The sequence below is a fragment of the Sorex fumeus genome, unplaced genomic scaffold (genome assembly GCF_029834395.1).
Source record: "Sorex fumeus unplaced genomic scaffold, SorFum_2.1 ptg000008l, whole genome shotgun sequence".
Taxonomy (NCBI): domain Eukaryota; kingdom Metazoa; phylum Chordata; class Mammalia; order Eulipotyphla; family Soricidae; genus Sorex; species Sorex fumeus.
Window position 1 is genome coordinate 235001 of NW_026606065.1, and position 24718 is coordinate 259718.

The 24718-nt window shown below is 42.0% G+C and overlaps 2 protein-coding genes across 5 annotated transcripts in view; both read left to right on the forward strand.

Moving 5' to 3' along the window:
• SYNCRIP (synaptotagmin binding cytoplasmic RNA interacting protein) overlaps positions 1 to 5184 on the forward strand; it is a 42248-nt gene extending 37064 nt beyond the window's left edge. The window contains exon 12 of one of the 2 annotated variants that reach the window (XM_056110077.1): positions 615 to 5184. In XM_056110077.1, coding sequence (XP_055966052.1) covers positions 615 to 656 — 42 coding nt within the window. In that variant the 3' untranslated portion in view covers positions 657 to 5184. The remainder of the gene's footprint in view (positions 1 to 614) is intronic. The other variant, XM_056110078.1, reaches the window with a different exon arrangement.
• A 17243-nt stretch (positions 5185 to 22427) lies between these two features.
• SNX14 (sorting nexin 14) overlaps positions 22428 to 24718 on the forward strand; it is a 63579-nt gene continuing 61288 nt past the window's right edge. For all 3 annotated transcript variants that reach the window (XM_056109738.1, XM_056109740.1, XM_056109739.1), the window contains exon 1: positions 22428 to 22605. In XM_056109738.1, the coding sequence (XP_055965713.1) occupies positions 22457 to 22605 (149 nt within the window). In that variant the 5' untranslated portion in view covers positions 22428 to 22456. The remainder of the gene's footprint in view (positions 22606 to 24718) is intronic.

A 24718-nucleotide genomic window follows, 5' to 3' on the forward strand; every position in this document is an offset into this window, starting at 1 on the left:
TAGTCTGACTTTGACCATTTGGTCTATATGTAGAAAAATGGGAAGACAAGAGAATTTCAGGGGTGTAGATTCTAGTTAACAAGGACAACGTTTGACAACATTTTCCACTTCTGAACTTCCATCCCTTGCTAAATTTAAACAATTCACTTGACAGTAAAGCAACATGTGAAAAATACACGAAAGAGTGCTTTAAAAAAATGTTGATAAATGAAATTCAAATGTCAAGGTACAAATCAATGTTTGTTTTCTGCTTATTTTATGATTCGTGCTTCAAACTGGATTTTCTTGAAAAAGCAAATGCCGTAAGGTGTAACTTTGGTTAGATTTTCCTTTACCTTTACTTTCTTCTTTTTTTTTTTTTTAAACTAAAATCAGTTTGTAAGTACATGAGGTTTTCCAACCTCAGTTCAGTTTTTCTACCATCATAGAGGGGCATAAAAAGGAAGTAACCCAAAACCTCAATTTAAAACAAAAAGCCAATAGAACTTTTTGGTTAGCCTTTATATTAAGAATTGCTGTGTTAAAGCTTTTATTTTTTAATGTTATCATTATGTATGTACACATTATTAATTTGAAGTGATTTATCTAACTGATTCCTTTTGTTACCTGGCTAGCAGGGAAAAGGGGTCGAGGCCGGTCCTGACCTGTTACAATGAAGACTGACTTGCTATGTGGGATTACACCAGAAGCTTGCAGTGGAGTAATGGTAAGGAAATCAAGCAACCTTAAATATCTCGGCTGTATAGGAGCATATTCTATTGCAGAAGACCTTCCTATGAAGATCATGGAATCAAATACAGGACATTGAACTAATACTTGGACTTTGATATGAATTTCTTTAACAATTTTCTCTGCAGTGCAAGTTATTAAACTAAAGCTATTCTATTTTCCAAATGTGTTCCACCAGAATTCCTTCATAACTTCTAGCATGATATCTTAATAAAGAATAAAGTTCTTCTCTTTAAAAAATCTGCTCTAAGTAGATTTTTCCCCTGTTTTTTTAAATTAAGGATCCCAGCAGTGGTTTTCTGAAATATTCTCTTGAATTTGTGCATTTAAATTTTATTGCGGTGGTATAGATGATTGCCACTGTTGGTATCCTTAAATTTTATTTCTGCTCACCAAGGTTAATCATGATTGTCTTTATCTTTTTTTTATAGTAATCACTTTTGAATTGTGTTCAGATATGCAGTTTCAGGTGTAATCATCAGAGCTGGTTAGTCAGGCATTCCAGATAGTGGTTCTTTTCAGAACCTTTTTTAAAGGGTTGGTTAACTACCTCAGTAGCAGAGGATTGAACTATACCCTGTCTGTACTGTACATAGAAAAATCTTTGTAGATAAAAGCAAGGCTTGTTAAATGATATGAGGGTAAGATTTAATATACCAAATGTAACATTCTTAGTTGCCTTTAGTTTCAGAGGCTTGTAAGACTTCCTCATGACCATCATAACAGGCCTTGCTTTTGTCGTATTTTGTGGCTGAAAAAGCAGCCTTGCTTCTTCAGATATTGTAGTTATTTGGATGTATAATAGTTTAGCAAGATGTTACTTTTGTAAGACATCAGATGTTCAAAAAAAGTGCATCCGAACTTGTACTAAATACTGCAGTGTCCCTTTATAAAAAGTCAGACTAAAACTGACAATTGTACAGCGAAGCCTGACATTTGGATATTTTGAAGTTTTTTCATAAATCATAGAAATTAGTATATGGCTGTAGTTTAGCTTTTTAGGTAAAAGGTATGTTTCATTAGTGCATTTCTTATTGCTGATCACTGCAAAAATGTGAATCAGCTTTCCATTTCTTATGCAGGTCATGATAACTTGTAGATTAGAGTACAATCATTTGTGCTGTTTTTAATTTTCTAAAGCACCTTGATGACAGTGAGTGTTCAGTGGTGAAGCATCCTCTATCAAATCAACCTCAAAAAATTTTTTGCCAAGTCCTAAATTGATAGCTTAAAGTTAAAAGTGGAATTATAGTTTAATTTGGACTTGGTGTAAAGGAATCCCTTTTCCCCTTCCCCAAAGGGATACTGCAGTTAATATCATATCCAATAGGCACCACAATGATCAGAGCTTATTATACTTAATTAAGGTTTTATACACACCAGTTCCCCCAGTAAATGAAAATTTAACAAGAAATTAGACATGTCATATGTTCAAAATACTCATGGCAAACAATCATTTTGCATTCCTGCAAATAAAATTGTTTTATACTGTAAGCTGGAGGCGAGTGTAACTTATTTTTGTAATAAAGTTTTTATTTTTTTTATGTGTCATTAATATAAATGTGTGTTAGTGTAGAAATATTCTGGTTTAAAACTTAGAATTGCACACATTTCAGTATGTTTATTTGTACTTACATAATTCTAGAGTAGTGGTTGCCAATAGCCTGTATGTTTCACATTAATTGATTTTTTTTTGTTATCTTAATAAACCATTTTAGTATGTTGTATGTCAGTTACTGGGATAGCTGGGACATAGAGTGTAATTTAAAATTTGTCAATAAGTATTCATTGGAATATATGTAAATGTGCCTTGCCGGTTATTGAAACTTACCTACAAAATGAGTATGGGGTGACAAAAATTAGTTCCTGGTGCTTAATGAAACTTTCTGCCACTGATTTTATATATTACCCCGTGCTTTTTTAAAGTACATCTCAATTTTAGTGTAAGTTTGAGGGCTACACAGACATTTACATTTCATTCTGACATAAGTATAATAGGTTGTGCAAAGTGGGTGAACTAAATGTAGCCTTCAGTAAAATTGAATCTCAGTGTAATCCTTGGTGCTGGCATTTTCTAGTTCCAAGGAGTTAAATGATCCCATCAAAGAGGTCATTGCCATGCCTATTGGCACTTTACTGTCATACCCTTTTTAAAGGGACACTGTCAAGGTGTTTAAGTTAATTCTCAGAATTATTTGTTGGAATTTTAGGGTGAGTTTGCTTGACATAAGAACTGCATTATCAAAGTCGAAAGATGAACATTTTTGTGAGTTCACAAATGTGTTCTTAAAAACATTAAAATACAGAGTTGTGGGGTTTGAGATTATTTGGCATTAGTTTGGGTATATATGGGAGGGAAATCTGATGAAGGAAATGTGAAGAATTGATGGGAATGTAAACAGAGGTGATGAAATATACACATCCAAGTGAAATTACTTGACAGTGTTCGTTGAATAACTTTGAATTCAAGCCATTATAATTACTTTTAAAATTAAATATCATTTGCACTGTTCTGATAATGGGTGCAGTTTTTGAGCAATATAATCAGAGCTAAATATGCATGTAGTGATTAGTGATGTGAAAAATTAAGTTCTGAGAAGAAATACTAACTGATATTTTCAAACTTTAAAATTTCTGTAGTAAATCAGCATCAAACTCTTACCAGAGATCAAGGAAAACAGGCAATGCATATAAACATACTTTGAATGTTGTGTGGCCTATAAAGCAATAATGCAATTTATATGGAATGTCATGGGATATGAGAAATGGAAATGCAAAAATAACTAATTTAGTAAAAATGTCAACTTGTTAAAAGGGGAATGTTAACTAATGTAGGTTATTGATATTTGTGATTTGTTTATGGGTTCTTGGCTTTGACAGCTTCAAAGATTGGACAGATGACAAGTTAAAGAAATTTTGTATATATTTTCAAGGAATGGGTCTTAAATCCACTAGTCAGGTCCCTTCCTTGGGGTGGAAAATGTATTAGAATATTTTGATTGTTCAAAAAGGAAACTTGAGTTACCTAACCAAAACAGACGCAAGATTTTGTTTCTGCAGACTACTTGGCAATCAAAAGTGATCATCAATTTAGTTAACTGAATTTCACAATATTGCTTTGTGAGAAAACAATGTTTAACTGTATTCTCTCAAACTTGGTTTTTGTTGAGGGAAGATTTTTAGCCAGTGCAACAGGATCAGATATTAGAAATTGAGAAGGAATTGAGCACAGAAAGTGTTGCACACATTATGGTGTTTTTAGCACCATGAGAAATTACAGCAAGTCTCATCTAACAAAATAGAAATATTTTCTCATGATAAAATAGGAGCAACATAGAGATGAACTGATGGGGTGATCTCTAGTATTCATGTGTATATGTTTGAAGACTTATTTAATAGACTGAATATCATGCTAGAGAGAAAAAATTGTCACCTTCAGGATTGTTTTTTGACTTCCAAGCCAAAAGTCACGGATTAGAAACAACGATCACCTTATTACAGAGCCTGACATGTAGTCTCTATTTTAAGGGGAGAAATTAGCAGCAGGAAATAATGCATTTAAGGGAAGGAGGCTGGCCCTGGAGTAAATGATTGTTTAGATTTGTAAAAGAACACTCTACCATGACCTTTTTCTCCCTAATGATATATGCCACAAATTTTTTTCTACCACAGGAATTCAGTGGTGGGTATAATGAAATGAAGAATTCCATTAACAGTGCATAAAATACAACAGATTTGGGGGTGTTTTAAAGTATAGTGTTAAATAATCAGTAATCATACCACTCAATAGGGCATGCCACTACTTTTCTTAAGATGCTAATTACGAACCAACATTCAAGGATATTTTTAACTGTGGGCAAATAGTAGATGGACTTTTTGGTCTGTCACTTTTTAAAATTAAAGAGTACTTAGGATATAAAATACGTTAGTACCACAGTCTGCCTTCAGTAATATACCTATAATGTTTTTCAGGACCAGATGCACTCCGTTGGGGGGTAAAACTTTTTATAAATGAAAATCAGTATTGTAATTAATGCTCTGGTTCAATAGGTTTTTAATGATATTAACAGTAGTCTGATAAACATTTAGAAGTCTGGCATTGAGAAACAAAAGCTTGTACCTGATTAGTATTTTATTTAAAATATTCTTTTAGACGATTTAAATTGTCTTACATTTGTATTTATCCATAGAATTTATATTTATTTCATTCCTTTCATCTCACTGAAAATTGTCTGCAGGCTCTTTGATTTGGATTAGATGTGAAGTACTGTCTTTTGCCAAAAACCTCAAATTACTTGTTCTTTTCAACGTAGTGGGTTTGTGCTTGTTTGGAGATCAGTTCAAAAACTATCTGTACTATCTGTACTGCCTCTGATGTTAAGATTTTATGTATAGCATAAGGAAGCTAGCTCTGACTATATTTTCCTAAGAATAAAGACCTATTTTTGTAGCATGTCTTAGGATCTCCAGGAGTCCAAGAATTATTGTGGGTGTCCTCCATCTTGCTTTTCATTTAACAGCTTTTTAAATAGACACGAGTCTTGAGAGCTCTTTCACCTTTTGGTTATCCATACATTCAAAGTAGTCAATGGTCAAAACCAGATTGCCCCATGTCCCTAATTCAACACATAATGGGGAGATGTATAGAATAAATAGTGCACTCTTCACTTTTATTTGATGAATAAAATATGTCACATACCAGCGGACTGCTTTTCTGACATGCCACATCATGCAGTGTTGTTCCACTCTCAGTGTATTTCTCTGAAGATACAAATGGAGAATTCCAAGTAATTGAGAGGGGAGTGAGCAAATGTAACTATTATAATGTTGCACTTTGACTGTAGATTAAGTTAGGTAGCTTAAACTATGTTAAAAGAATGGGGGAGGGTTGTAAATATATTCTGTGAGCAGGACTTGTCTCAGCTCTAGGATTTTGTGGGGCCTAGGAACGATGTAATTTTGGGAAATTTATTAGGGCATTTAGAGTTTGTATTTGTCAAAATTTATACTAAACAAGTTTTTATCATTTTATAATAGTCTGGTGGGGATTGGGCTGGAGTGATAGCACAGCGGGTCAGGCGTTTGCCTTGCACGCGGCCGATCTGGCTGACCCTAGTTTCATTCCTCCGCCCCTCTCGGAGAGCCCAGCAAGCTGCCGAGAGGATCTCGCCCGCACGGCAAAGCCTGGCAGGCTACCCGTGACATATTCGATACGCCAAACACAGTAACAACAAGTCTCAAAATGGAGACGTTACTGGGCCCGCTCAAGGAAATTGAACAACGGAGCATAGTGCTAGTGCTGGTGGGGTCAGTCATGTGCGAGGCAGCAAAATGGGACACCTTGAAAATCATTTATGTTGCCTATTTGGCTTGAAATAATCATCACAGAAAAAGACTGGGTGAGGAAAATTTTAAAAAAGGATACATGTTTCCAACTTAAATGTAATTCATTTTTTAGTTTCAAGATTAGGTTATATTACAATGACCCATTTTATTCTTAAATTTTCTGTAAATTGGTTTAAAAGTTCTAATTTGCAGGAGTTAAGAGGCTATCTTATGCTTGAAAGGTTTTCCTTTTTTTTTTTAAAGATTTCAATTTTAGGGGGAAAGACTTTTGGCACAACTTGTTTCGGAGAAAATTCTAGGATTGGAACCCATAATTTATAAATTAATGTCTACTTTTTCAAAGAAGATGACTTATGTGGATAAGCTATTATAAAAAGCCAGGTGATCTTAAGTATAGAAATGTAGAATTTACCAGAAGAATTGCTTAACATCGTGGATATTTCAGTGTTTGATATGAGATGAAACCAAATAAAGAACTTGCTTTTGTTTGTGGACCACACCCTGCATTACTGTGGGGAGCATGTGCTGGGGATCCGATGGAGAACCTGTCCACTGAGCTCTGGCCTCCTGAAAAATTACATTTGTGTTAAAATTTTGTGTCTTGGAACTTAGTGTCTTGTTCTTGTGTCTGTAACTTAGTGTCCTGATTTATTTTTAATGGGAATTAGAAGATGCTAGTCTTGTCACATTTGAACACAAAATTACTTTTAAAAAGTAGGTACATGTACTTTAGGTCAGAAGTAAAAACTTTAGTGGTTTTTTGTTTGATACTAGGTCACACCTAGCAGTTTTCAGGCACTACTCTGATGAATACTCGGGGTTTCTCCTGGCAGACAATGTTGAGGGATCATGTACTAGGGATTGAATTTGGGCCTTTGAATTTTCGGGCTATGCCTGGTTCTGCTAAGGGCTTATTCCTGACTCTTTGCTCAGGAATTACTATCGGCAGTGATTCGGGACCCATATGGTGCTGGGGATACAACCTCAGTCAGCCCCATGAAAGGTAATTGCCTTACCCAGCAATATATTCTAGACTTTGGATCCGGGTCTTAGGCACGCACACTACCCTTGGGGGACCACGGCCATAGGAGCTCAGGATTACTCCTGCCTCTGCACTCTGAATCATTTCTGGTGCTTGAATGCTAGGATCAAACCTGGGTCCGCCACGTGCAAGCACTTTACCTGCTCTACTCTTTCTGTCCCTGGCCACTGGGATCGTATTAAAGGGCCTATTGTGCTTCTAAAACTACTTTAACTTCCCAATTTTAGCATAGTAATACATTTCAGGCTACTTAAGATGAAACAAACATGTATTTACAATAGTCATTTGTAAAAATGTAGTGTATTCAGCTCCCTGTATCTGCAAGCATTGGTGATGACATTTGTCAGAATTACATCCTGTGTTAAAAAACATGAATTTGTAGAAATCATAAAGGAATACTTAAATATTAAAAACATGACTTTTACTCACACTGCCTAACTTAAAGTTATTTTAAAAGACATTGTAGAATGATAAAGGTTCATTAATTTGGATCAAAAGTTTACTGGCACAGGTACTGAAGATGTACCTGTGCCAGTAAACTTTTTGAAATATACAGTGGGTAGGTCACTTCCCATACACATGGCTAAACTGGGACCCCATCTGGTTCTCCAAACTGTGCCAGAAATAAAATGATCCCCTGAGCACCTCTTGGTATTGTCCAAACACCCCCCCCCCCCCCCCCCCCCGGTCTAAAAATTTTTACTGTGTCAGTTTTAGAATGGAAGCTCCTTGAGGGCAGGGAAGTCTAGTGGTCCTCTAGGCAACTATTTAAAAATAGTTTGGACATTTGCACATTTAGGCTTAATTGTGATAAGTTAACATAAAGGAATAAAATTTCCACCACTTTAATTTACAACGTGGCAGGCTTTTCAACATTAGCACGAAATGCTAATATTTTAAAGTAGATTAAGGCTGATTATTTGACAAAATTGAAGGAAACAATTGGCTTTGTGATTTATAGACCTTTTTTCTGTTTGTGATACTTAAGACTACCAGACTCCATAATTTCCTTTACTGCTGAAGTTCAGCTTAATTTCAAGATACTGAAAAATTATGGACCTTACATAGTAGGGCTCATCTGTGTGCATTTCTTTGGAAAGAATGTTTCAAGATTGAATGCTCAATTGCTTGGTGTTGAGTCCATAAAGTATTAATAATGTTCTCTTTGCAGATCATAGTAGAGGATAAGTAATAAAGCCTGAAAAAAACCAAGAAGGATATATAGCCATATTCTTGAAAAAAGCTGTTTCTTTTTTTTAGTGGTGCTTCTTAATTGGTGCTTAGGTGCTATGCCTTGCTCAGCGATCATCACTTCCTGTAGTGTTCAGGAGACCGACCATGTGTTGGGGATTAAGCCCCCCAGAGTCACAGCAGAGTATATGCTTCGGTCTTTTGAACTATTTCCCAGGCTCCAAAGCTTTCTAAAAGTAATTCATACTTCACGTTTCAAGATAACAAAATAATGATGGCATCACATGAAGTCATTTACCTTCCTGTTGGTAGATTGAAGTTAAATCACTTGGAGAGACTAAATTTATCTGTATCCTGATGGGAGTAGTGATAAGAGTTACACGAAGTTTTTGGCGTAAATTCATTGTTATTTTGCCCATATGAATTTAACTTATTTTAGTCAGTTAAAATTTTTTTAATTTTATTATTAAAAAGTACACAAATCTACTGGTAATTTTGCTGTTTTTTAACTATAAAAGGTTTCACCACATCTCTTTAAATTGTTTTCTGCTGTATATGATACTTTATAAGTGATTTTCTTATGTCTCCTGTTAAACTATGAAGTAGTACAGGTGCTGCTGAATTTTTTTTCCCTTTTTTTTTGGGGGGGGGGCATGCCTGACTGTACTCAGGGTTTACTCCTGGCTCTGAGTTGAAGGATCACTCCTGGCTGAACTAGGGGGAAATATATGCCTACCAGGGATAAGCTCTGGATTGGCTCTAATGCAAGGCAAGCATCCTATCTTCTATCACTTAAGCTCCTAAAATGTAGGGTTTTTTAAAAAATTTTTTAATTTAGTGTAGCCAATACATTTTATTATAATAAAAGTATGACAGCCTAAAAATAATGTAAGAAGGTAAAAAGTAGTTATTTAATGAAGGGCTGGAGCGAGATAGCACAGCGGGTAAGGCATTTGCCTTGCATGCAGCTGACCCGATCGGCCCAGGTTCGATTCTTCTGCCCCTCAGAAAGCCCGGCAAGCTACCGAGAGTATCTTGCCTGCACGACAAAGCCTGGCAAGCTACCCGTGATGTATTCAATATGCCAAACACGGTAACGAGTCTCACAATGTTACTGGGCCCGCTTGAGCAAATCGATGAACATTTAGTGACAACAAAGATAATTGGTTTATATGAAGAAGGAGCACTTACAATTTTAATCTTTACTCAGATTGTTTTTGTTGTGGGGGACTCCCAAGTGCTACTAAGGAAACTGGCAACCACTTCTGGCAACTTTTGATGAACCAGGCCAGCATTTTAATGCTAAGGCCTACGTATATGATGCAGTTTCCTTTTTTAGATGAGTAAAATGTGTTTTTAATTGACACAGTTCATAGACAAATCCTGTATTGACAAGATGTAAATTTTTGAAAAAGTTTCTAATCTCCCTGATATTTTTTGGGTTCTTTGTATTTCTGTCATCCAACGTTTATTTTTTCAAAATAATCTGTACTGGATTTCACTAAGGTTTCTTAGTTTCCTCACTATATTTTGAGGTAGTATTTTCAGGAAGGAAGGGTACATACACATTTTGAAACTTGGATTAAAATAGTTGGATAGAGTTGATTGTTTTAGGCTTTAGTTTTCCATGTTATCAATGAAGCTTTTTATATATTTATAGAAAATAACTTTCTGAAGTTATATAACTTAACAGAGTAGTCTTATGATGCACTTTTGTTCACTCTTGAATTTGGGGTTTTATGTTTTTGGTTCTTGGGCTGTGTGCATTTTCAGGAGATACTCTGCTCTGTGCTGGGAATTGAATCAGAGCTCAGAGCCTCCTGCAAAGCATGTAGTGTTTTTTTCTTTAGCCCCCCGACTAGTTTTTTTGAAGGGAGGGTGATTGATATACCAAGTGGTACTCGGGCTGTTCAGGCCTCGGTGCTTGGGAGTAACCCACAAGTGATGTGTGAAGGACCATATGTGTTTCTGGGGATTTGAACTCCCATTTGGTGAGGGTACAAAGCAAGTGACTTTGTAAACCCTTGTTCCATCTCCTACTCACCTCTTGGTAATTTTTTAATGTCAGTACTTTTTGGATATACATGCCAGGAAATACAAGATTAAGATTGTTAGTATGTCTCGGACACAGTCAATTGGACATAGGCATGCTTTTTTAGTCGACTATTTACATTCTTTAATTTTTTAAATTTTCTTTTTGGATCACATCCGGTGCAGCACAGGGATTACTCCTAGCTTTGCACTCAAAAATTACTGGCAATGCTTGGAGGACCATATGGGATGCTGGGAATCGAACCTGGGTCGGCTGTGTGCAAGGCAAATGCCCCAGCCGCTGTACCATTGCTCCAGCCCATTTAGAAATCTGACATAACTTTTTCACATAAGTTTATGGTAGGCAGTGAAGGCAAAATGCTCTGTGTTTTAATGCAGTCTGACTTCTCTGACTTTAATTTCCCCAATAGGTGGATGAAGCTTTTTTTGGTCATTGATGCATTTAAGATACTACACGCAAATAATTTCTTGGTTTCCTGAATTTCCTTGCCTATTAAAGATTATGTTTTAGTATATTTCTGGATTTCAACATTCTGTGAATTACAGCTTTAATTTTGGCAATCTTCAAAGATTTGCTTTATCTGATTTGTACTTTGTTGTGAAGGTTTAGTTTCATAAAATACAGGAAATGTTACGTAAAAACACCTTTTATCTCAATAACTTCTATGTGTGGATAGGACATTTCCTGTGGCATTACAATTTTTTGTCCTCTTACATTGACAGGGCTTGGGGAGTAGGGACTGTTTTAGTGCTTAGGGGTTGCTTTGAGCATTGCTAAGAGACCATGTAGTTCCAAGGAACATACCCAAGACTTCCATATGCAAATGTCTTCCAGATCTTTGACTTATCTTTCCTGGTTCCTGCTACATTTTTTTTTTTTTGTTTTGTTTTTTGGATTGGGACTGCACACAGTGATAACTCGGGTTACTCCTGGCTTTGGACACAGGAATCCTAGCGGTTCTTGGGGGACCATATGGGATGCCAGGGATTGAACTCAGGTTGGCCATATGCATGGCAAATACCCTACCCATTACACTATGGCTATGGCCTCAGCCTTGCTATGTTCTTGTGATCCTTACTCTATGGAGGCATGAATAAGACATTTCTCACTGTTGTAAATATTGGGACCTGTTTTTTCCTTTTTCGTTGGGAAGTGGTTTTTTCCCTTTTTGGCGGCGGGGGGTGGGGGGGGGTGTCGCTTGGATACAGCTGGTGGTGCTCAAGGTTTACTTCTGATTCTACTTAGGGAACCATATGCCATATTGGGGGTTGGAGTAGACCACATTGGAGGACAACTAACTCTTGCACTATCTCTGGTTTCAGGACTTATGTGTTCTGAGGGGAAAAACTTGAAGATAGTTCATAGTCAAATTATTCCCTAATTTCCTAAATTGCTTTTTATACTGCTTGCGACCCTAAATAAGCGGCATGGGTTTATTTTTGTTAGTAGTTTATCTTAGTGATTTAATCTTTGAAATTAGTGCTTAAGTATCAACTCTGAAGTTCTAGGTATAACTCACTAAATATGTGACTACATTAATGAATTCAGCCAGGAATAAATAATAGTCTAATCATATAGGGATTTTTATTTTTATAGGTAAAGGTAAAGGCCCTCCCGTTGATCGTCGATTTGCTCGAGCGGGCCCAGTAACGTCTCCATTGGAGACTTTGTTGTTACTGTGTCTGGCATATTGAATACGTCACGGGGAGCTTGGCAGGCTCTGCCGTGCGGGCGAGATACTCTGGGTAGCTTGCCGGGCTCTCTGAGAGGGGCAGAGGAATTGAACTTGGGTCGGCCATGTTGGCCGCTTGTAAGGCGAACGCCCTACCACTGTGCTGGGGGGTTATACCCGGCAATGCACAGGGGTTACTCCTGGCTCTGTACTCAGAAATTACTCCTGGTGGTGCTCAAGGAACCACAGTGGGATGCTGGGAATTGAACTCGGGTTGACTGCATGCAAGGCAAATGCCCTACCCGCTGTACTATCGCTCCAGCCCTCTTTTTATAGTTAAAAAGTTTGCTTCCCTATTAATGCGAATGTTTTCTAAAAATATTACAGAAATCGTATATGAGCCAATACAGCATTAGTGTTCATTATCAAACCCCTGACCCTAGTGAACCATCTTTGGTGGTAACTTCAGGTATTTCATAGACAAGAACATTTTATTTTTTTTTTAAATTTTTTATTTTTTAATTTTTATTAGTGACAAACCAAGAGGTATAGTTGTAGACTTACAGATTTTTGTGCTTGGGTTTCAACTATACAATGATTAAGTACCCATCCCTCCACCAGTGCCATTTTCTACCACCACAGATCCCAGTATCCCTCCCACCCCCATACCCCCCATTCCACCCTGCCTTTGTGGCAGGGCATTGCCTTTTGTTCTCTCCTTTTGGGTGCTGTGGTTTGCAAAAGAGGCATTGAGTGGCAATCATTAGAACATTTTTGTTTTACTATTTTCTTTCCTAGATAGTTGAGATTGGAACTTTGGGAATGTTAATATTTTTTTTCTTTTTAGCACAGCGGTAGGGCGTTCGCCTTACAAGCGGCCAACATGGCCGACCCGAGTTCGATTCCTCCGCCCCTCTCGGAGAGCCCGGCAAGCTACCGAGAGTATTCGATATGCCAGACACAGTAACAACAAAGTCTCCAATGGAGACGTTACTGGGCCCGCTCGAGCAAATCGACGATCAACGGGAGGGCCTTATGCCTTATTATTTGTTTGGGCCACACCTAAGATCTTTGCTCAAGGACTGTGCTTTTGTGGACCTTGGGAGGTGCAGGAATTTGAAACAGGGTCACTGCTACAGCCACATGCTAAGCAATCACCTTTAGCTTTGCACTACTGATTCAAGGAAATGATAATTTTGTTTTATTTTTGGGACACAGGCACTGGATGTGGGGAATCATGTAGTGGCAGGAATTGAATTGGGAGTCTGCTGAGTGCAAGGCAAGTATCTTAGCTCATGTGCAGTTTCTCTGGGATGATAACCTTTTTTAAAGTTTATTTTGAAGAGCTGTTGACAGAATTTAGTCTTGTCTAGTATGAAAACGTATTAAGGAATTTATTTACTTTTGCTTTTTGAGTCACACCTGGAGTTGCACAGGGGTTACTCTTGGCTCACACACTAAAGAATTAGTCCTGGAAATGCTCAGGAGACAATAATGGGATGCTGGGAATCGAACCCGGGTCAGCTGCATGCAAGGCAAATGCCCTACCTGCTGTGCTATCCCTCCAGCCCTCCAGACCCAAAGGAACTTTGATTTAGACCTTTGTTATATTTATCACTCTAGTCTTACTGGCACATAGCTAATTTTCTAATCTGACCTCATTCTTTACTGTTCTTATTCATATGTTCCCCACCTTTTCCCCTCCTCAGTATATATCCACAAGTTTTTAGCACATCTATTTGGACTCCTGTTTTGGACATACAATTGGCAGTTTTCAAGGTAGATACTCCTGTCTCAGTGCTTCTGGCTCCATGTGGTGTCAGGACTTGACCCCAGGACTCTTGCATGCAAAACAATTGTTCACCCTTTTCGAGCCATCACCCTATTCTTGGACCTCTGTTTGAGTCAGCACTTGATTGCTCTGCACTTGCAGGTCTGCATGTCAACTCTTGCTTTCTTACGTCACAGCGTATTGTAAGTGATAAAGTCCTGTTCATTTTTCATTGCATGCAGCTACATTTGAACATTTACTTATGAATAGATCTGAAGTGGCCTTTTTGTCCAAGTTCTAAACGTCTTTTGGAAAGTTAATACAATGAACTTCATATTATATGTATATATATATCACCAAATTTATAAGGGACACAATTGATACTGCATATCTGTAGAATATATAATAGCACTATAAATAAAAATAAGTAAAAGCCATTTTGTGCTTTAAAATTCAGTTGTCTTTAGGGGGTGGTCACACTTGGTGGTGCTTAGGACTTGCTCTTGACTCCACTCAGGGATCACTCCAGGTAGGGCTCAGGGGACTATATAGGATGTTGGATATTGTATCCGTATTGGCTGCTTGCAGGGCAAACACCTTACCCGCTATACTGGTGCTCTGATCTCTGATTTAAGATTTAATAATTTGATTCTAGTTCGTCCAAGCCTTCCAGTGATAGCTGTGTATAAATAGCTACTTCCCTTGTCTTTGACTACATTTTATTGTGACTTAGTATTTATATTCCATTTCAAGTAACAAAAATCTTTAGTGAAAATTAAGTTTTTGCCTTAGGTAGATGAAGATGATCAACAATATTCCTGATATAAAAGTCTTGTTACGGCTTTCTATGGTTAAATAAGTTAATTTTTTTCTCAATTGTACTATACATTTGTAACATGACTTATATTTTGAAGTCAGATTTATCAACCCCTGCTTAAAGGCATATGTAGAGGGAAGACGATGGCTTTTAAATACCCATTAAAAATATTTGAAAATATGAGAACTGCTTTTAATTGCAAGAAGACTCCAAGTCATTTACATTTTCTCTACTACTGCTAATATTATTTATTTTTTCCAGTGTTTATAAGGCGATTACTAATTTCCCTCTCTCCATTATTATCAGTAATTGCTTCATACGGGGCTGGATTGTGATAGTACAGCAGGTAGGGTACATGCCTTACGTATAACCAACCAGGGTTTGATCCCTGGTTCCCATATGGTCCCCAGAGGACCACCAGGAGTGATTACTGAGTGCCGAGCCAGGAATAACCCCTGAGCATTACTGGGTGCTACTCTTCCCCACTCCCCCCCGAAATAATTGCTTCATATAGTGGTGAAAAATAGTTATGAAACTTGAAGAGGTTGAATATGTATATAAGCCATTTTAAGAATATTTAAAAAACCTAGTTCTTAAAAGGGGACAATTACTTTGAGCTATTTGTAATTGGTCTCAACAATGAAACCTTACAAAAGTTAATTCTGTCTTGTCAATATCTATTATAGATATTGTTAAAGAATTTTATGAATATTATGTGAAATGTATAGCATTTTTATTGCTTTCATAATAACCTCAAGAAATAAAAATGTGAACTGGTGAAAGTATTGGTGTTAAAACTATACACCTGAAACTCAATCAGTATCCTTGTAATTTTGTAATTCACAGTTATTCAATTAAAAAAAATCTGATAGTAAATTAGTGCTACTATCTGGAGTTTTATAAAACTAAGTTGGATAGACCTACCGTGAACTTCTGGGGTAGTTTTTAATTACATTGAGTACATGAGGATATATCTTCCAACTGTTTATTGAATAATATGTGCCATGCTCATCTGAGTTGAAGAAACTAAATTTAAATAGTAACTCAGTGTAAAGGAAGTTTTTCATTCGTTTTTTACTATAATTGCCAAGATTCTCAAATGATTAAGGGTTTCTGCTTGACTGTAGTATGTTGGGCTAATTTTATTTTTATTCTAAAATTTATAAAACTTCTAATTGGGTATCTGGTTTATAATACTGTTAGAAATTGTTTCCCATATTCATAATTTGAGCACCAGACTCATCAACAATGTACCCATTGCCTTCCCTCAAAGACCTCAACACATCCATCTTCCAATCCCCTTTCCTTCAACTCAGTTGTGTGGATCAGTTCTCCTTTACGTTGCCTTTGGACCTTTGTTGCTACCTTGCTTATTTTATAGCTAGATTTAGCTTAAGTAAAGTTCACATGGTACTGGGTTCCCATAAATTCTTAAGAGATCTAATGCCACTCCTAGTGGTACTGTTTCAAGTTAGCCAGATGGTTCATTGTTCACGCTCTGCCTTTTGAGCAATCTTTCCAGGGACTTGAGATGGAAAAAAACTTGGAGATGCCATTTTTTGTGATAGAGCCTGTTTCAAATTCTAGAGGGATACTTTGAGAAGCACTGAAGTGATGGGGCAGGGAGAGATAAGACAAATAACAAAAGAACATTCTCTTAGACTAGTGTCATATACAAAGAAGACCCTCAACATGTTAAAATTTGGTTTATATTCAGGGTCATCAGTGAAGTATTCAGCACCATCTTTTCTAATTGTACTACCTTGAAAAATACTTTGTATAGTTTTATAGTGAAGTGGAGGGAAATCAGGGTTAAGTACCAATTTTTAAACACACTGCCTGCCTGCAAGATAGTATACTAGTAAGGTGCCTTGGAAGTAGCTGGCCTGGCTTCAATCCCCAGCAACTCCGTGTGGTCCCCCCAAGCCCTGCCCAGAGTGGGTTCCTGATTGTAGAAGAGCTAGGAGTAAACCCTGAGCACCATAGGGTTTCCTTTCCAACAAAGCTTGCCTAGTGCTGAATGACTTCTGAAAATTCAGAAATATGAAGCAGTAAGTTCTAGACTCTCTAAAATTATTGTCTTCTCAGAAGGCTTCCCAGAAGTTCTCAGTAGCTGAAAATAGCTTTTCACATAGAATTTAAAATTACTTTGATAATTATAACTGGCCTGGAGCGATAGCACAGCAGTAGGGCGTTTACCTTGCATATGACCAACCATGGCCACCCTGGTTTGATTCCTCTGCCCCTCTTGGAGAGCCCGGTAAGCTCCTGAGAGCATCTCGCCTGCACGTCAAAGCCTCCAAGCTACCTGTGATGTATTCGATATACCAAACACAGTAACAAGTCTCATGGTGGAGACGTTACTGGGCCAGCTCGAACAAATAAATAACCAATGGGAGTACAGTGTGACAATTATAATTAAAAGGACCTTATTTATAAATATGCCCTGTGTTAGATGTTACTTTTATTTTTGTTTTTTTTTGGGGGGGCACACTTGGCACTGCTCAGGGATTACTCCGATGTGTGAAGGCTTTGGAGGTCAGATTATAAACCTTTGGAGGTCAGAAAAATAGTAAGAGCACATGTGCTGGCCAAGCATGAGAGTTTGTGTCCTGCCCCGGCTATCAGCTCATATCGACCATATCTCCCCTCCTGAGATATGAACTTTAACTCTGGTTGTGTTCTGGGGCTCTCTCTACTCTAGAGAAGTCCTTGTTCTCTTCTGTGGGCTACTTTCTTTCCTTCCTCAGAACTTTCAGAAACCTGTTCTTTAAAAGAAAATGGTGCTAAATCATTACCATCACATCTAGTACAGTGCCTTACATTTAATTGCCATTCAGTAAAGGTAAAGGTAAAAGGTAAAGGCCCTCCCATTGATCGACGATTTGCTCGAGCGGGCCCAGTAACGTCTCCATTGGAGACTTTGTTGTTACTGTGTCTGGCATATCCAATACTCTCGGTAGCTTGCCGGGCTCTCCGAGAGGGGCGGAGGAATCGAACTCGGGTCGGCCATGTTGGCCGCTTGTAAGGCGAACGCCCTACCCGCTGTGCTATCGCTCCAGCCATTCAGTAAATTAAATATTAAAACGTTGAGATGTAGCTTGATGTTTGTCAACCCTTCAGTTAATGCATTCACTATATTTTGCTTTTCATGGTATCACGGTTCTCCCATTGTTCATCATTTGCTCGAGCGGGCCCAGTAATGTCTCCATCATGAGACTTGTTGTTACCGTGTTTGGCATATCAAGTACGTCACGGGTACCTTGCCAGCCTCTGCCGGGCGGGCGAGATACTCTCGGTAGCTTGCCGGGCTCTCCGAGAGGGGCGGAAGAATCGAACTCGAGTCAGTCATGTTGGCTGCAACCACTGTGCTATCGCTCCAGCCCTATTTTGCTTTTCATGGTTTCAAAATGTATGTCTAACATGATAACACTGTCATTTATAAAAATCTGTACATTGTGGGGCTGGAGTGATAGCACAGCGCGTAGGCATTTGCCTTGCATGCGGACCGACCCGGGTTCGATCCCTACCATCCCATATGGTCCCGTGAGCACGGCCAGTAGTAGTTCCTGAGTGCATGAACCAGGAGTAACCCCTGAGCATTGCCAGGTGTGACCTAAAAAGCAAAAAAAAAAAAAAAACTGTACGTTGTATACATTCAATTCACAGAAAACAGTCTGGAAGTAGTAGAAATATAATGCAAGCTGTTACATATCTAAACATGTTTAGGGACTAGGGAGTTGTGCAGAGGCCCAGGTTCAATCCTCTGCACTGCACTCACGGTCTCCTGAGCACTGCCCAGAGTACCCCTGAGCAACCATTAGGAGTTAGTGCTTGAGCACCACTGAGTGTGGCCACCAAAACAAAAATTTTCTGCTAGTCATGGTTTTTATTTTTTTGTTAATCACCATGAGGTCCAGTTGCAGACTTACAAGCTTCCGTGCTTACGTTTCAGTAATACAATGATCGAGTACCCATCTCTTCACCAGTGCCCCATTTTCCACCACCAATGATCCCAGTATTCCTCCCACCACTCCATCCCCCGCACCCCACCCCACCTCTGTGGCAGGGCATTCCCTTTTGCTCTCTCTCTCCTTATTGGTGTTGAGGTTTGCAATAGAGGTATTGAATGGCCATCATTCGGTCTATATGTATTGTTACAGTAAAAACAAATATCCTTAACCCATTCCAAATTATTTAACATGTAACATAGTTTTAGTTGAATAATATATCCAGGCTGTCTTCAAAAACATAATTTTATTGAAATATTGCATGTTGAGTGCTTAGTGGCCTATGTTATAGGACTATCAATATAGGAATAATTTCATCTTGGATTTTTTTTTTTTTTTGCTTTTTTTTGTGTCACACCTGGCAATGCACAGGGGTTACTCCTGGCTCATGCACTCAGGAATTACTCCTGGCTGTGCTTGGGGGACCATGTGGGATGCTAGGAATTGAACCCGAGTCTGCCGCGTACAAGTTTGCCCTACCCTCTGTGCTATTGCTCCAGCCCTGACTTAATTTTCTTATGAGAGGCATCTTCCAGCTTTGGCTCTGTGTAATTTTTGCTTAAGCTAATTGGTTTGGCCCGTTTTGGTCGCATCCCGTATTAGAACGTTTTCTTTTTCTGTGGGCGTTGGGGGGAGTTGGGCCACACTCAGCAGTACTCATTGCTAACTCCTAGCTCTGTGCTCAAAGATAACTCCTGGCTGGCGTGGAGTACCATAAGGGGTGAACCGGGATTGAATATGGGTGGTTGTGTGCAAGGCAAGTGTCTGCCCTGTACTCTGTCAAAACTGACTGTAGCCAGAGGCGGGAGGGCACTTGCCTTGCTTGCGTTTCTTACACCCACACCACATACCGTCCCCCAACAACAACTACTTCCAGCCTCTAGGAGTGATCTCTGAGTAAGTCCTGAGCACTGACTGGTGTGGTTCCAAAGTCAAATAAACCGAGTAAGTGCAGTCCATAGACGTTTAGTAATCCCCTTTTCACGCAGTTTACTCTCAAACATAAACGTGGAACATTACTGTTCTGGAATTGAGAGTGCAGCAGTGTGATTGATCAAGTTAATCTTGCACAAAAAAATATTTACAGAAGATGGGACTGGTTTCAGAACCAAGATTAATAGTACTTATAACTGTTAAGGAGTTGCAAGTCTAGAAATTTTTTTTTTCCTTTTTGGGTCACACCTGGCGATGCAAGGGGTTACTCCTGGCTCTGCACTCAGGAGTTACTCCTGGCGGTGCTCAGGGGATCATATGGGATGCTGGGAATTGAACCCGGTGGCTGCGTGCAAGCAAACGCCCTATCTCTTCAGCTCCGCAAGTCTAGAAATTTTTTTGGGCTCTAAGAAAGTTTAAGTAGAACCTAAAGAGCTCTTGAGCTGTTGTTAGAGAAATGTCTTTTATTTCAGGCTGGGATATAGAGCATATGTAACTCAGTGGTAGAACAGATATACTTTGCATGTATAATATACATATTATGAATATATGTGGGCTGGAGCAATAGCACAGCGGGGAGGGCCTTTGCCTTGCATGCAGCCAACATGGCAGACGCAAGTTCAATTCCTCCGCCCCTCCCGGAGAGCCCGGCAAGCTACCGAGTATCTTGCCTGCACGGCAAAGCCTGGCAAGCTACCCGTGATGTATTCAATATGCCAAACACAGTAACAACAAGTCTCATGATGGAGACGTTACTGGGCCTGCTCGAGCAAATTGATGAATAACGGGAGGACAGTGAGAGTGGACAGTCATGGACAGTGGACAGTGGAGGAATATATGTATGAGGACCTGGACTGATCACTGGCACTTTGCACAGCAGCCCGCCCCCAGTTTCAAAAATGTATGCATCTGCAGTCATTCCTGATATACAAAAATTCAACATACACCTTTTGTTTATAAGGATGATCCAGGAGTCGGAATAAAAACAAAGGAAAAATACTCGTGAAATACACAACATGTTGGTAATTTGTGTTATTAAATATATATATTATTTTGGGGCCACCTATGGCGGTATTCAGGGCTTTTTCTAATACCTCTGCGCTCAGGTAGTCCAACCAGGATCTGCCGACTTCCAGGCAAGTGTTGGGCTTTATGTTTGTTTTTGTTTCTGGGCCACACCTGGTGATGCTCAGGGGTTACTCCCTACCCACTGTATTATTCCTCTAAATGCACTGAATTTCCAATTTTGGCATTTAAAATACATTGCATAAAACTATTTTGTACTTGGGTTTTATTGTGGTAATTATCTTCTCTGGGCTGGAGCTATAGCACAGCGGGTAGGGTGTTTGCCTTGCATGCTGCTGACCCAGGTTCAATTCCTCCGCCTCTCTCAGAGAGCCTGGCAAGCTACCTAGAATATTTCCCCTGCACGGCAAAGCTACTGTGACATACTCCATATGCCAAAAAGAGTAACAACATATCTCACCGTTGTGAGACGTTACTGGTGCCCGCTCCAGCAAATAGATGAACAACGGAAGACAGTGCAGTGCTACAGTTATCTTCCCTGTCATAAATAGAGCTTAGAGCTTTATTTTGGGGGGGTGGGGGGGAGGCACACCTAGCAGTGCTCAGCTTTACTCCTGGTTGTGCACTCAGGAATGCTCAGGGGGACCATATGGGATGCCAGGACTGAACCCTGGTGGGCCCTGTCCAAGGCAAAAAGTCTTGCCTGCTGAACCATGTTCCGGTCCCTGCCCTGTTTGGGATTTTTAAAAAGCAATTCTGCCCTTGCACCTTGGAGGTCAAGATTCAGGTGTAGAGCAGTGATCTCAAGCTCAGGCACCAGATCTGAACTGTGGCTTCTACGGAGGGTTTGGCTTTGCTGCACATTCAGCTCGGAGGAATGATTCAGGTCACTGAATGGGAGATCTGCAGGAGCTCGGGCCTAAGCTTTAAAAAACAAATTGGGGGCCACCCCTGGAGGTGCTCAGAGCTTACTCTGGGCTCTGCACTTAGGGATCACTCCTGGCGCGGTTTGGGGGTCCGTGAGGGTGTCGGAGATTGAACCCGGTTTAGCCGTGTGCCAGGTAAGCACTCCATTCCCGAAGCACTTTTTATTACGGGCGCATCTCCCTACTTTTCCCGAGTAGCTGCGAACCCGGACATTCGAACGCATCCCCGTGGGGACTTGGCTAGGAGCAAGGCGGCCCTGTGGGATTCCTCGTGGAGTCCAGTGTGCGCTCGGACTCGGAATCTGGTGTGAATCAGCTCTGCCTCGCTCGGCCGCGGGCTCGCAGGGTCAGGGGGCGGCCGGAAGGTTCCGACTCCTTCGCAGGGGCTCTGCACGGGCCCCGTCCACACCCCGAGCGGCCGCGGAGCGGTCACTAAGAAGGCAGCCCCGCGCGCCCCGGGTGTCGGCCGTCTTTACGGCTTTTCCCCCCATGCAGGCGTAGAGCCTGCCCCGCTCCGCGAGTCAGGGAGTTCTTGGAGACTGCAGGACTAGAACTGCCCGCTCGGACTCCCGAACAGGGACGGTCGCGGGGCTGGAAGTGCCGAAAACTCTGGGGACGGTCCGCGCGCGGCGCTGAGCGAAGAGGGCGGAGCTGCGGGGCGCGAGGGCGCGGCGGGCGGGGTGATGACCTCGGTCGCAGCGGGCGGCCATCTTGCGCCAGCACCGCCCACCCGCCGCCGCGGGGCGGAGCTACGCTGGCGCGCATGCGCGACGGGGCAGGGGCGGGGCCTCCGGAGACTGTCGCCGGCGGACGGTCCGCCGGTCGGTGGTTGCGTGGGTCCGTCCGCCGCGGCGGCGGAGCTCGGGCCGCCGAGGGATGCGGGGCCCTTCCGCCTTGGGCCTCGCAAGCTAGCGCGCTCTGGCCGTAGACGCCGGCCACGATGGTGCCCTGGGTGCGGGCGACGGCGGGGAAGCTGAAGCAGCGGCTCCGGCTGGACGCGGGACGCGAGCTCTGCCGCCAGTACCCGCTCTTCTGCTGCCTCTGCTGCCTGCTGCTGTTCCTCAGCGCCGCCTCGCTGCTCCTCAACAGGTACCGGCGGCCGCGCGGGGCCGGCCGGGGGCAGGGCGGCGGCCGGGCCTTCGGGGGCGCCGCGGGGCCCGGAAATGCGGCCGGGAGGCGCAGGGCTCCCCGCAGCCGCCGGCCCGTCTTGTTTTCGCCTCCCGCCGCGTCGTCGCCGCGCCTCCCGGCGTCCGCTCCTTCCTCCTCCGCGCCCAGCTGTTTCCGAGGGCCGCCGCCTCGGTAGTCGCGGGTTTCCGGGCGGCCGGCGAGCGGGGTCCGGGGCCGGGGCGCGCGGGGCCGGGCCGGGGGCCGGGGGCCGGCGGGGGACGCTGCGCGTTCCGGGGGCGGTGGCCGCTCCTGCCGCGACGGGAGCCCGCTTCCGAGGCCCTTCCCTGGGGACCCCGAGGTCCCTTCCTTGCGCCCTTCGCCGGGGGGAGTTGCCGCGCCGAGGGGACGCGCGAGACCCCGGGGCTGTCGGCGCGGGCTCCTGCGCGGGGCTTCTCGTCGCCGTTCCCGTCACCGTCGCGCCCCTCGTCACCCGCGCACGTCGCCGAGTTCCCCTTCCCAGCCCTCGTGCCCGTTCTGAGGCCCTCCTGGAAGTGGAGTAACGTGGTTGACGGTTGATTATTGTTATTATTATCCGCATTATTAGTCAAGTCGCCACTGCCCGGGACTGGGCGCGAAGGTCGGAGCAGTGGCCTTCCGGCTCGCTTGTTGGTTTTAGGGGCGGAGCTCCTTCGAGATGGGAGTGGGATTCCGTCTTGGCTGGGAAATGGGCTTGGCCCGGGACGTCCGGAGGTTTGATCCCGAGGGGTCGGAGGCGAGAGAGTGGGAAGGACCCTTGACACAGGCGGGAGGGTTTCTGCTGCCTGCCGCCTGCGAAGTGTCCGTGGACTCTTACACGGTTCTTGTCGCGACCAGGGGCCCTTGATCTTTGCTTTCGGGGCCACACGCGGGGGCGGGGCGGCGGCGCTCAGGGTCTACGCCTGACCCTGTGCTCAGGTGGTCACTCCTGCTGGTGCTTGCGGGACCGCATCGAACGCCAGGAATCGAACCTGGGTCAGCCGCGTGCAAGGTAAGCGCCCTGCCCGCCGCTCGGGTTCACTGCTTCCATCTGTGGCGTGGGCCGGCCGTGAAGGAACAGGTTGAACCAGCTCTCTGAGCTCGCCTGCTTGATCACAGTGTGTGATCTTTGCACTCGATTTTATTTTCATTTTTGTTTAGTTTTTGGTCTTTTGGGGTCGTACCCGGTGGTGCTCAGGGGTTACTCCTGGCTCTGCACTCAGGAATTACTCTGGGTGGTGCTAGGGGAACCTTGAGGGATGTGGAGGACCAAGACTGGCACGTGTGTAAGGCAAATGCGCTACCTGTTGTACTATCACTCGGGCCCCTTTTACTTTTTTACCATGCATAGAGAAAATATGTCGTCCGCGGTGGTGTGGCTTATGAGTGAAATTGTTTTAGTATGTGACATACTTCTGTTTGTGTGTTATTTGCAAAAGTGACTTTAAACGGTAGAGATGTGCCCAAGGATGTAATTGAGAGGTGGAGTGCATTACTAAACCCTGGGATACTGTCCTAGGAAACGCTACGAAGGAATGGCATGATCAAGCTAAAGATAAATACTATTTGATTTTTAAGTTTGATTTTGGGGCATTTAAGTGCTCAGGCAGCACTCCTGACTTGTACTCTGGGGGCACAGTGGTATGCAGGGGATGGAACTTGGTCTCCAGTGTACAAAGCATGTTCTCAGGCTTGTTCTGTCGTTCGTATTGGCCAAAATTGGAAGTTTCTAAAAAAAAAAAAAATCATGGAACTGCCTTGAATAAAAGAATGGTTAGGTGTACCCTAAAAGCCTTTGGAAGGTATAGACCAGTGAATGTTGTATGCATGATTTTCTTTATTTAAGTTTTTTAGCATTTTGGGTCACACCCAGAGATACTCAGGGGTTACTCCTTGCTCTGCACTCTGAAATTACTCCTGGTATTGCTCGGGACCGTATGGTATGCCGGGAATTGGGCCCTGGTCAGCCGAGTGCAACGCAAATGCCCAAACCGCTGTGTTACCTCTTTGGCCCTGCATGCTTTGCTTTAAAATGTATCTGTGGTCACATGTGCGCACACAGACATGTTTTATTTCTGGA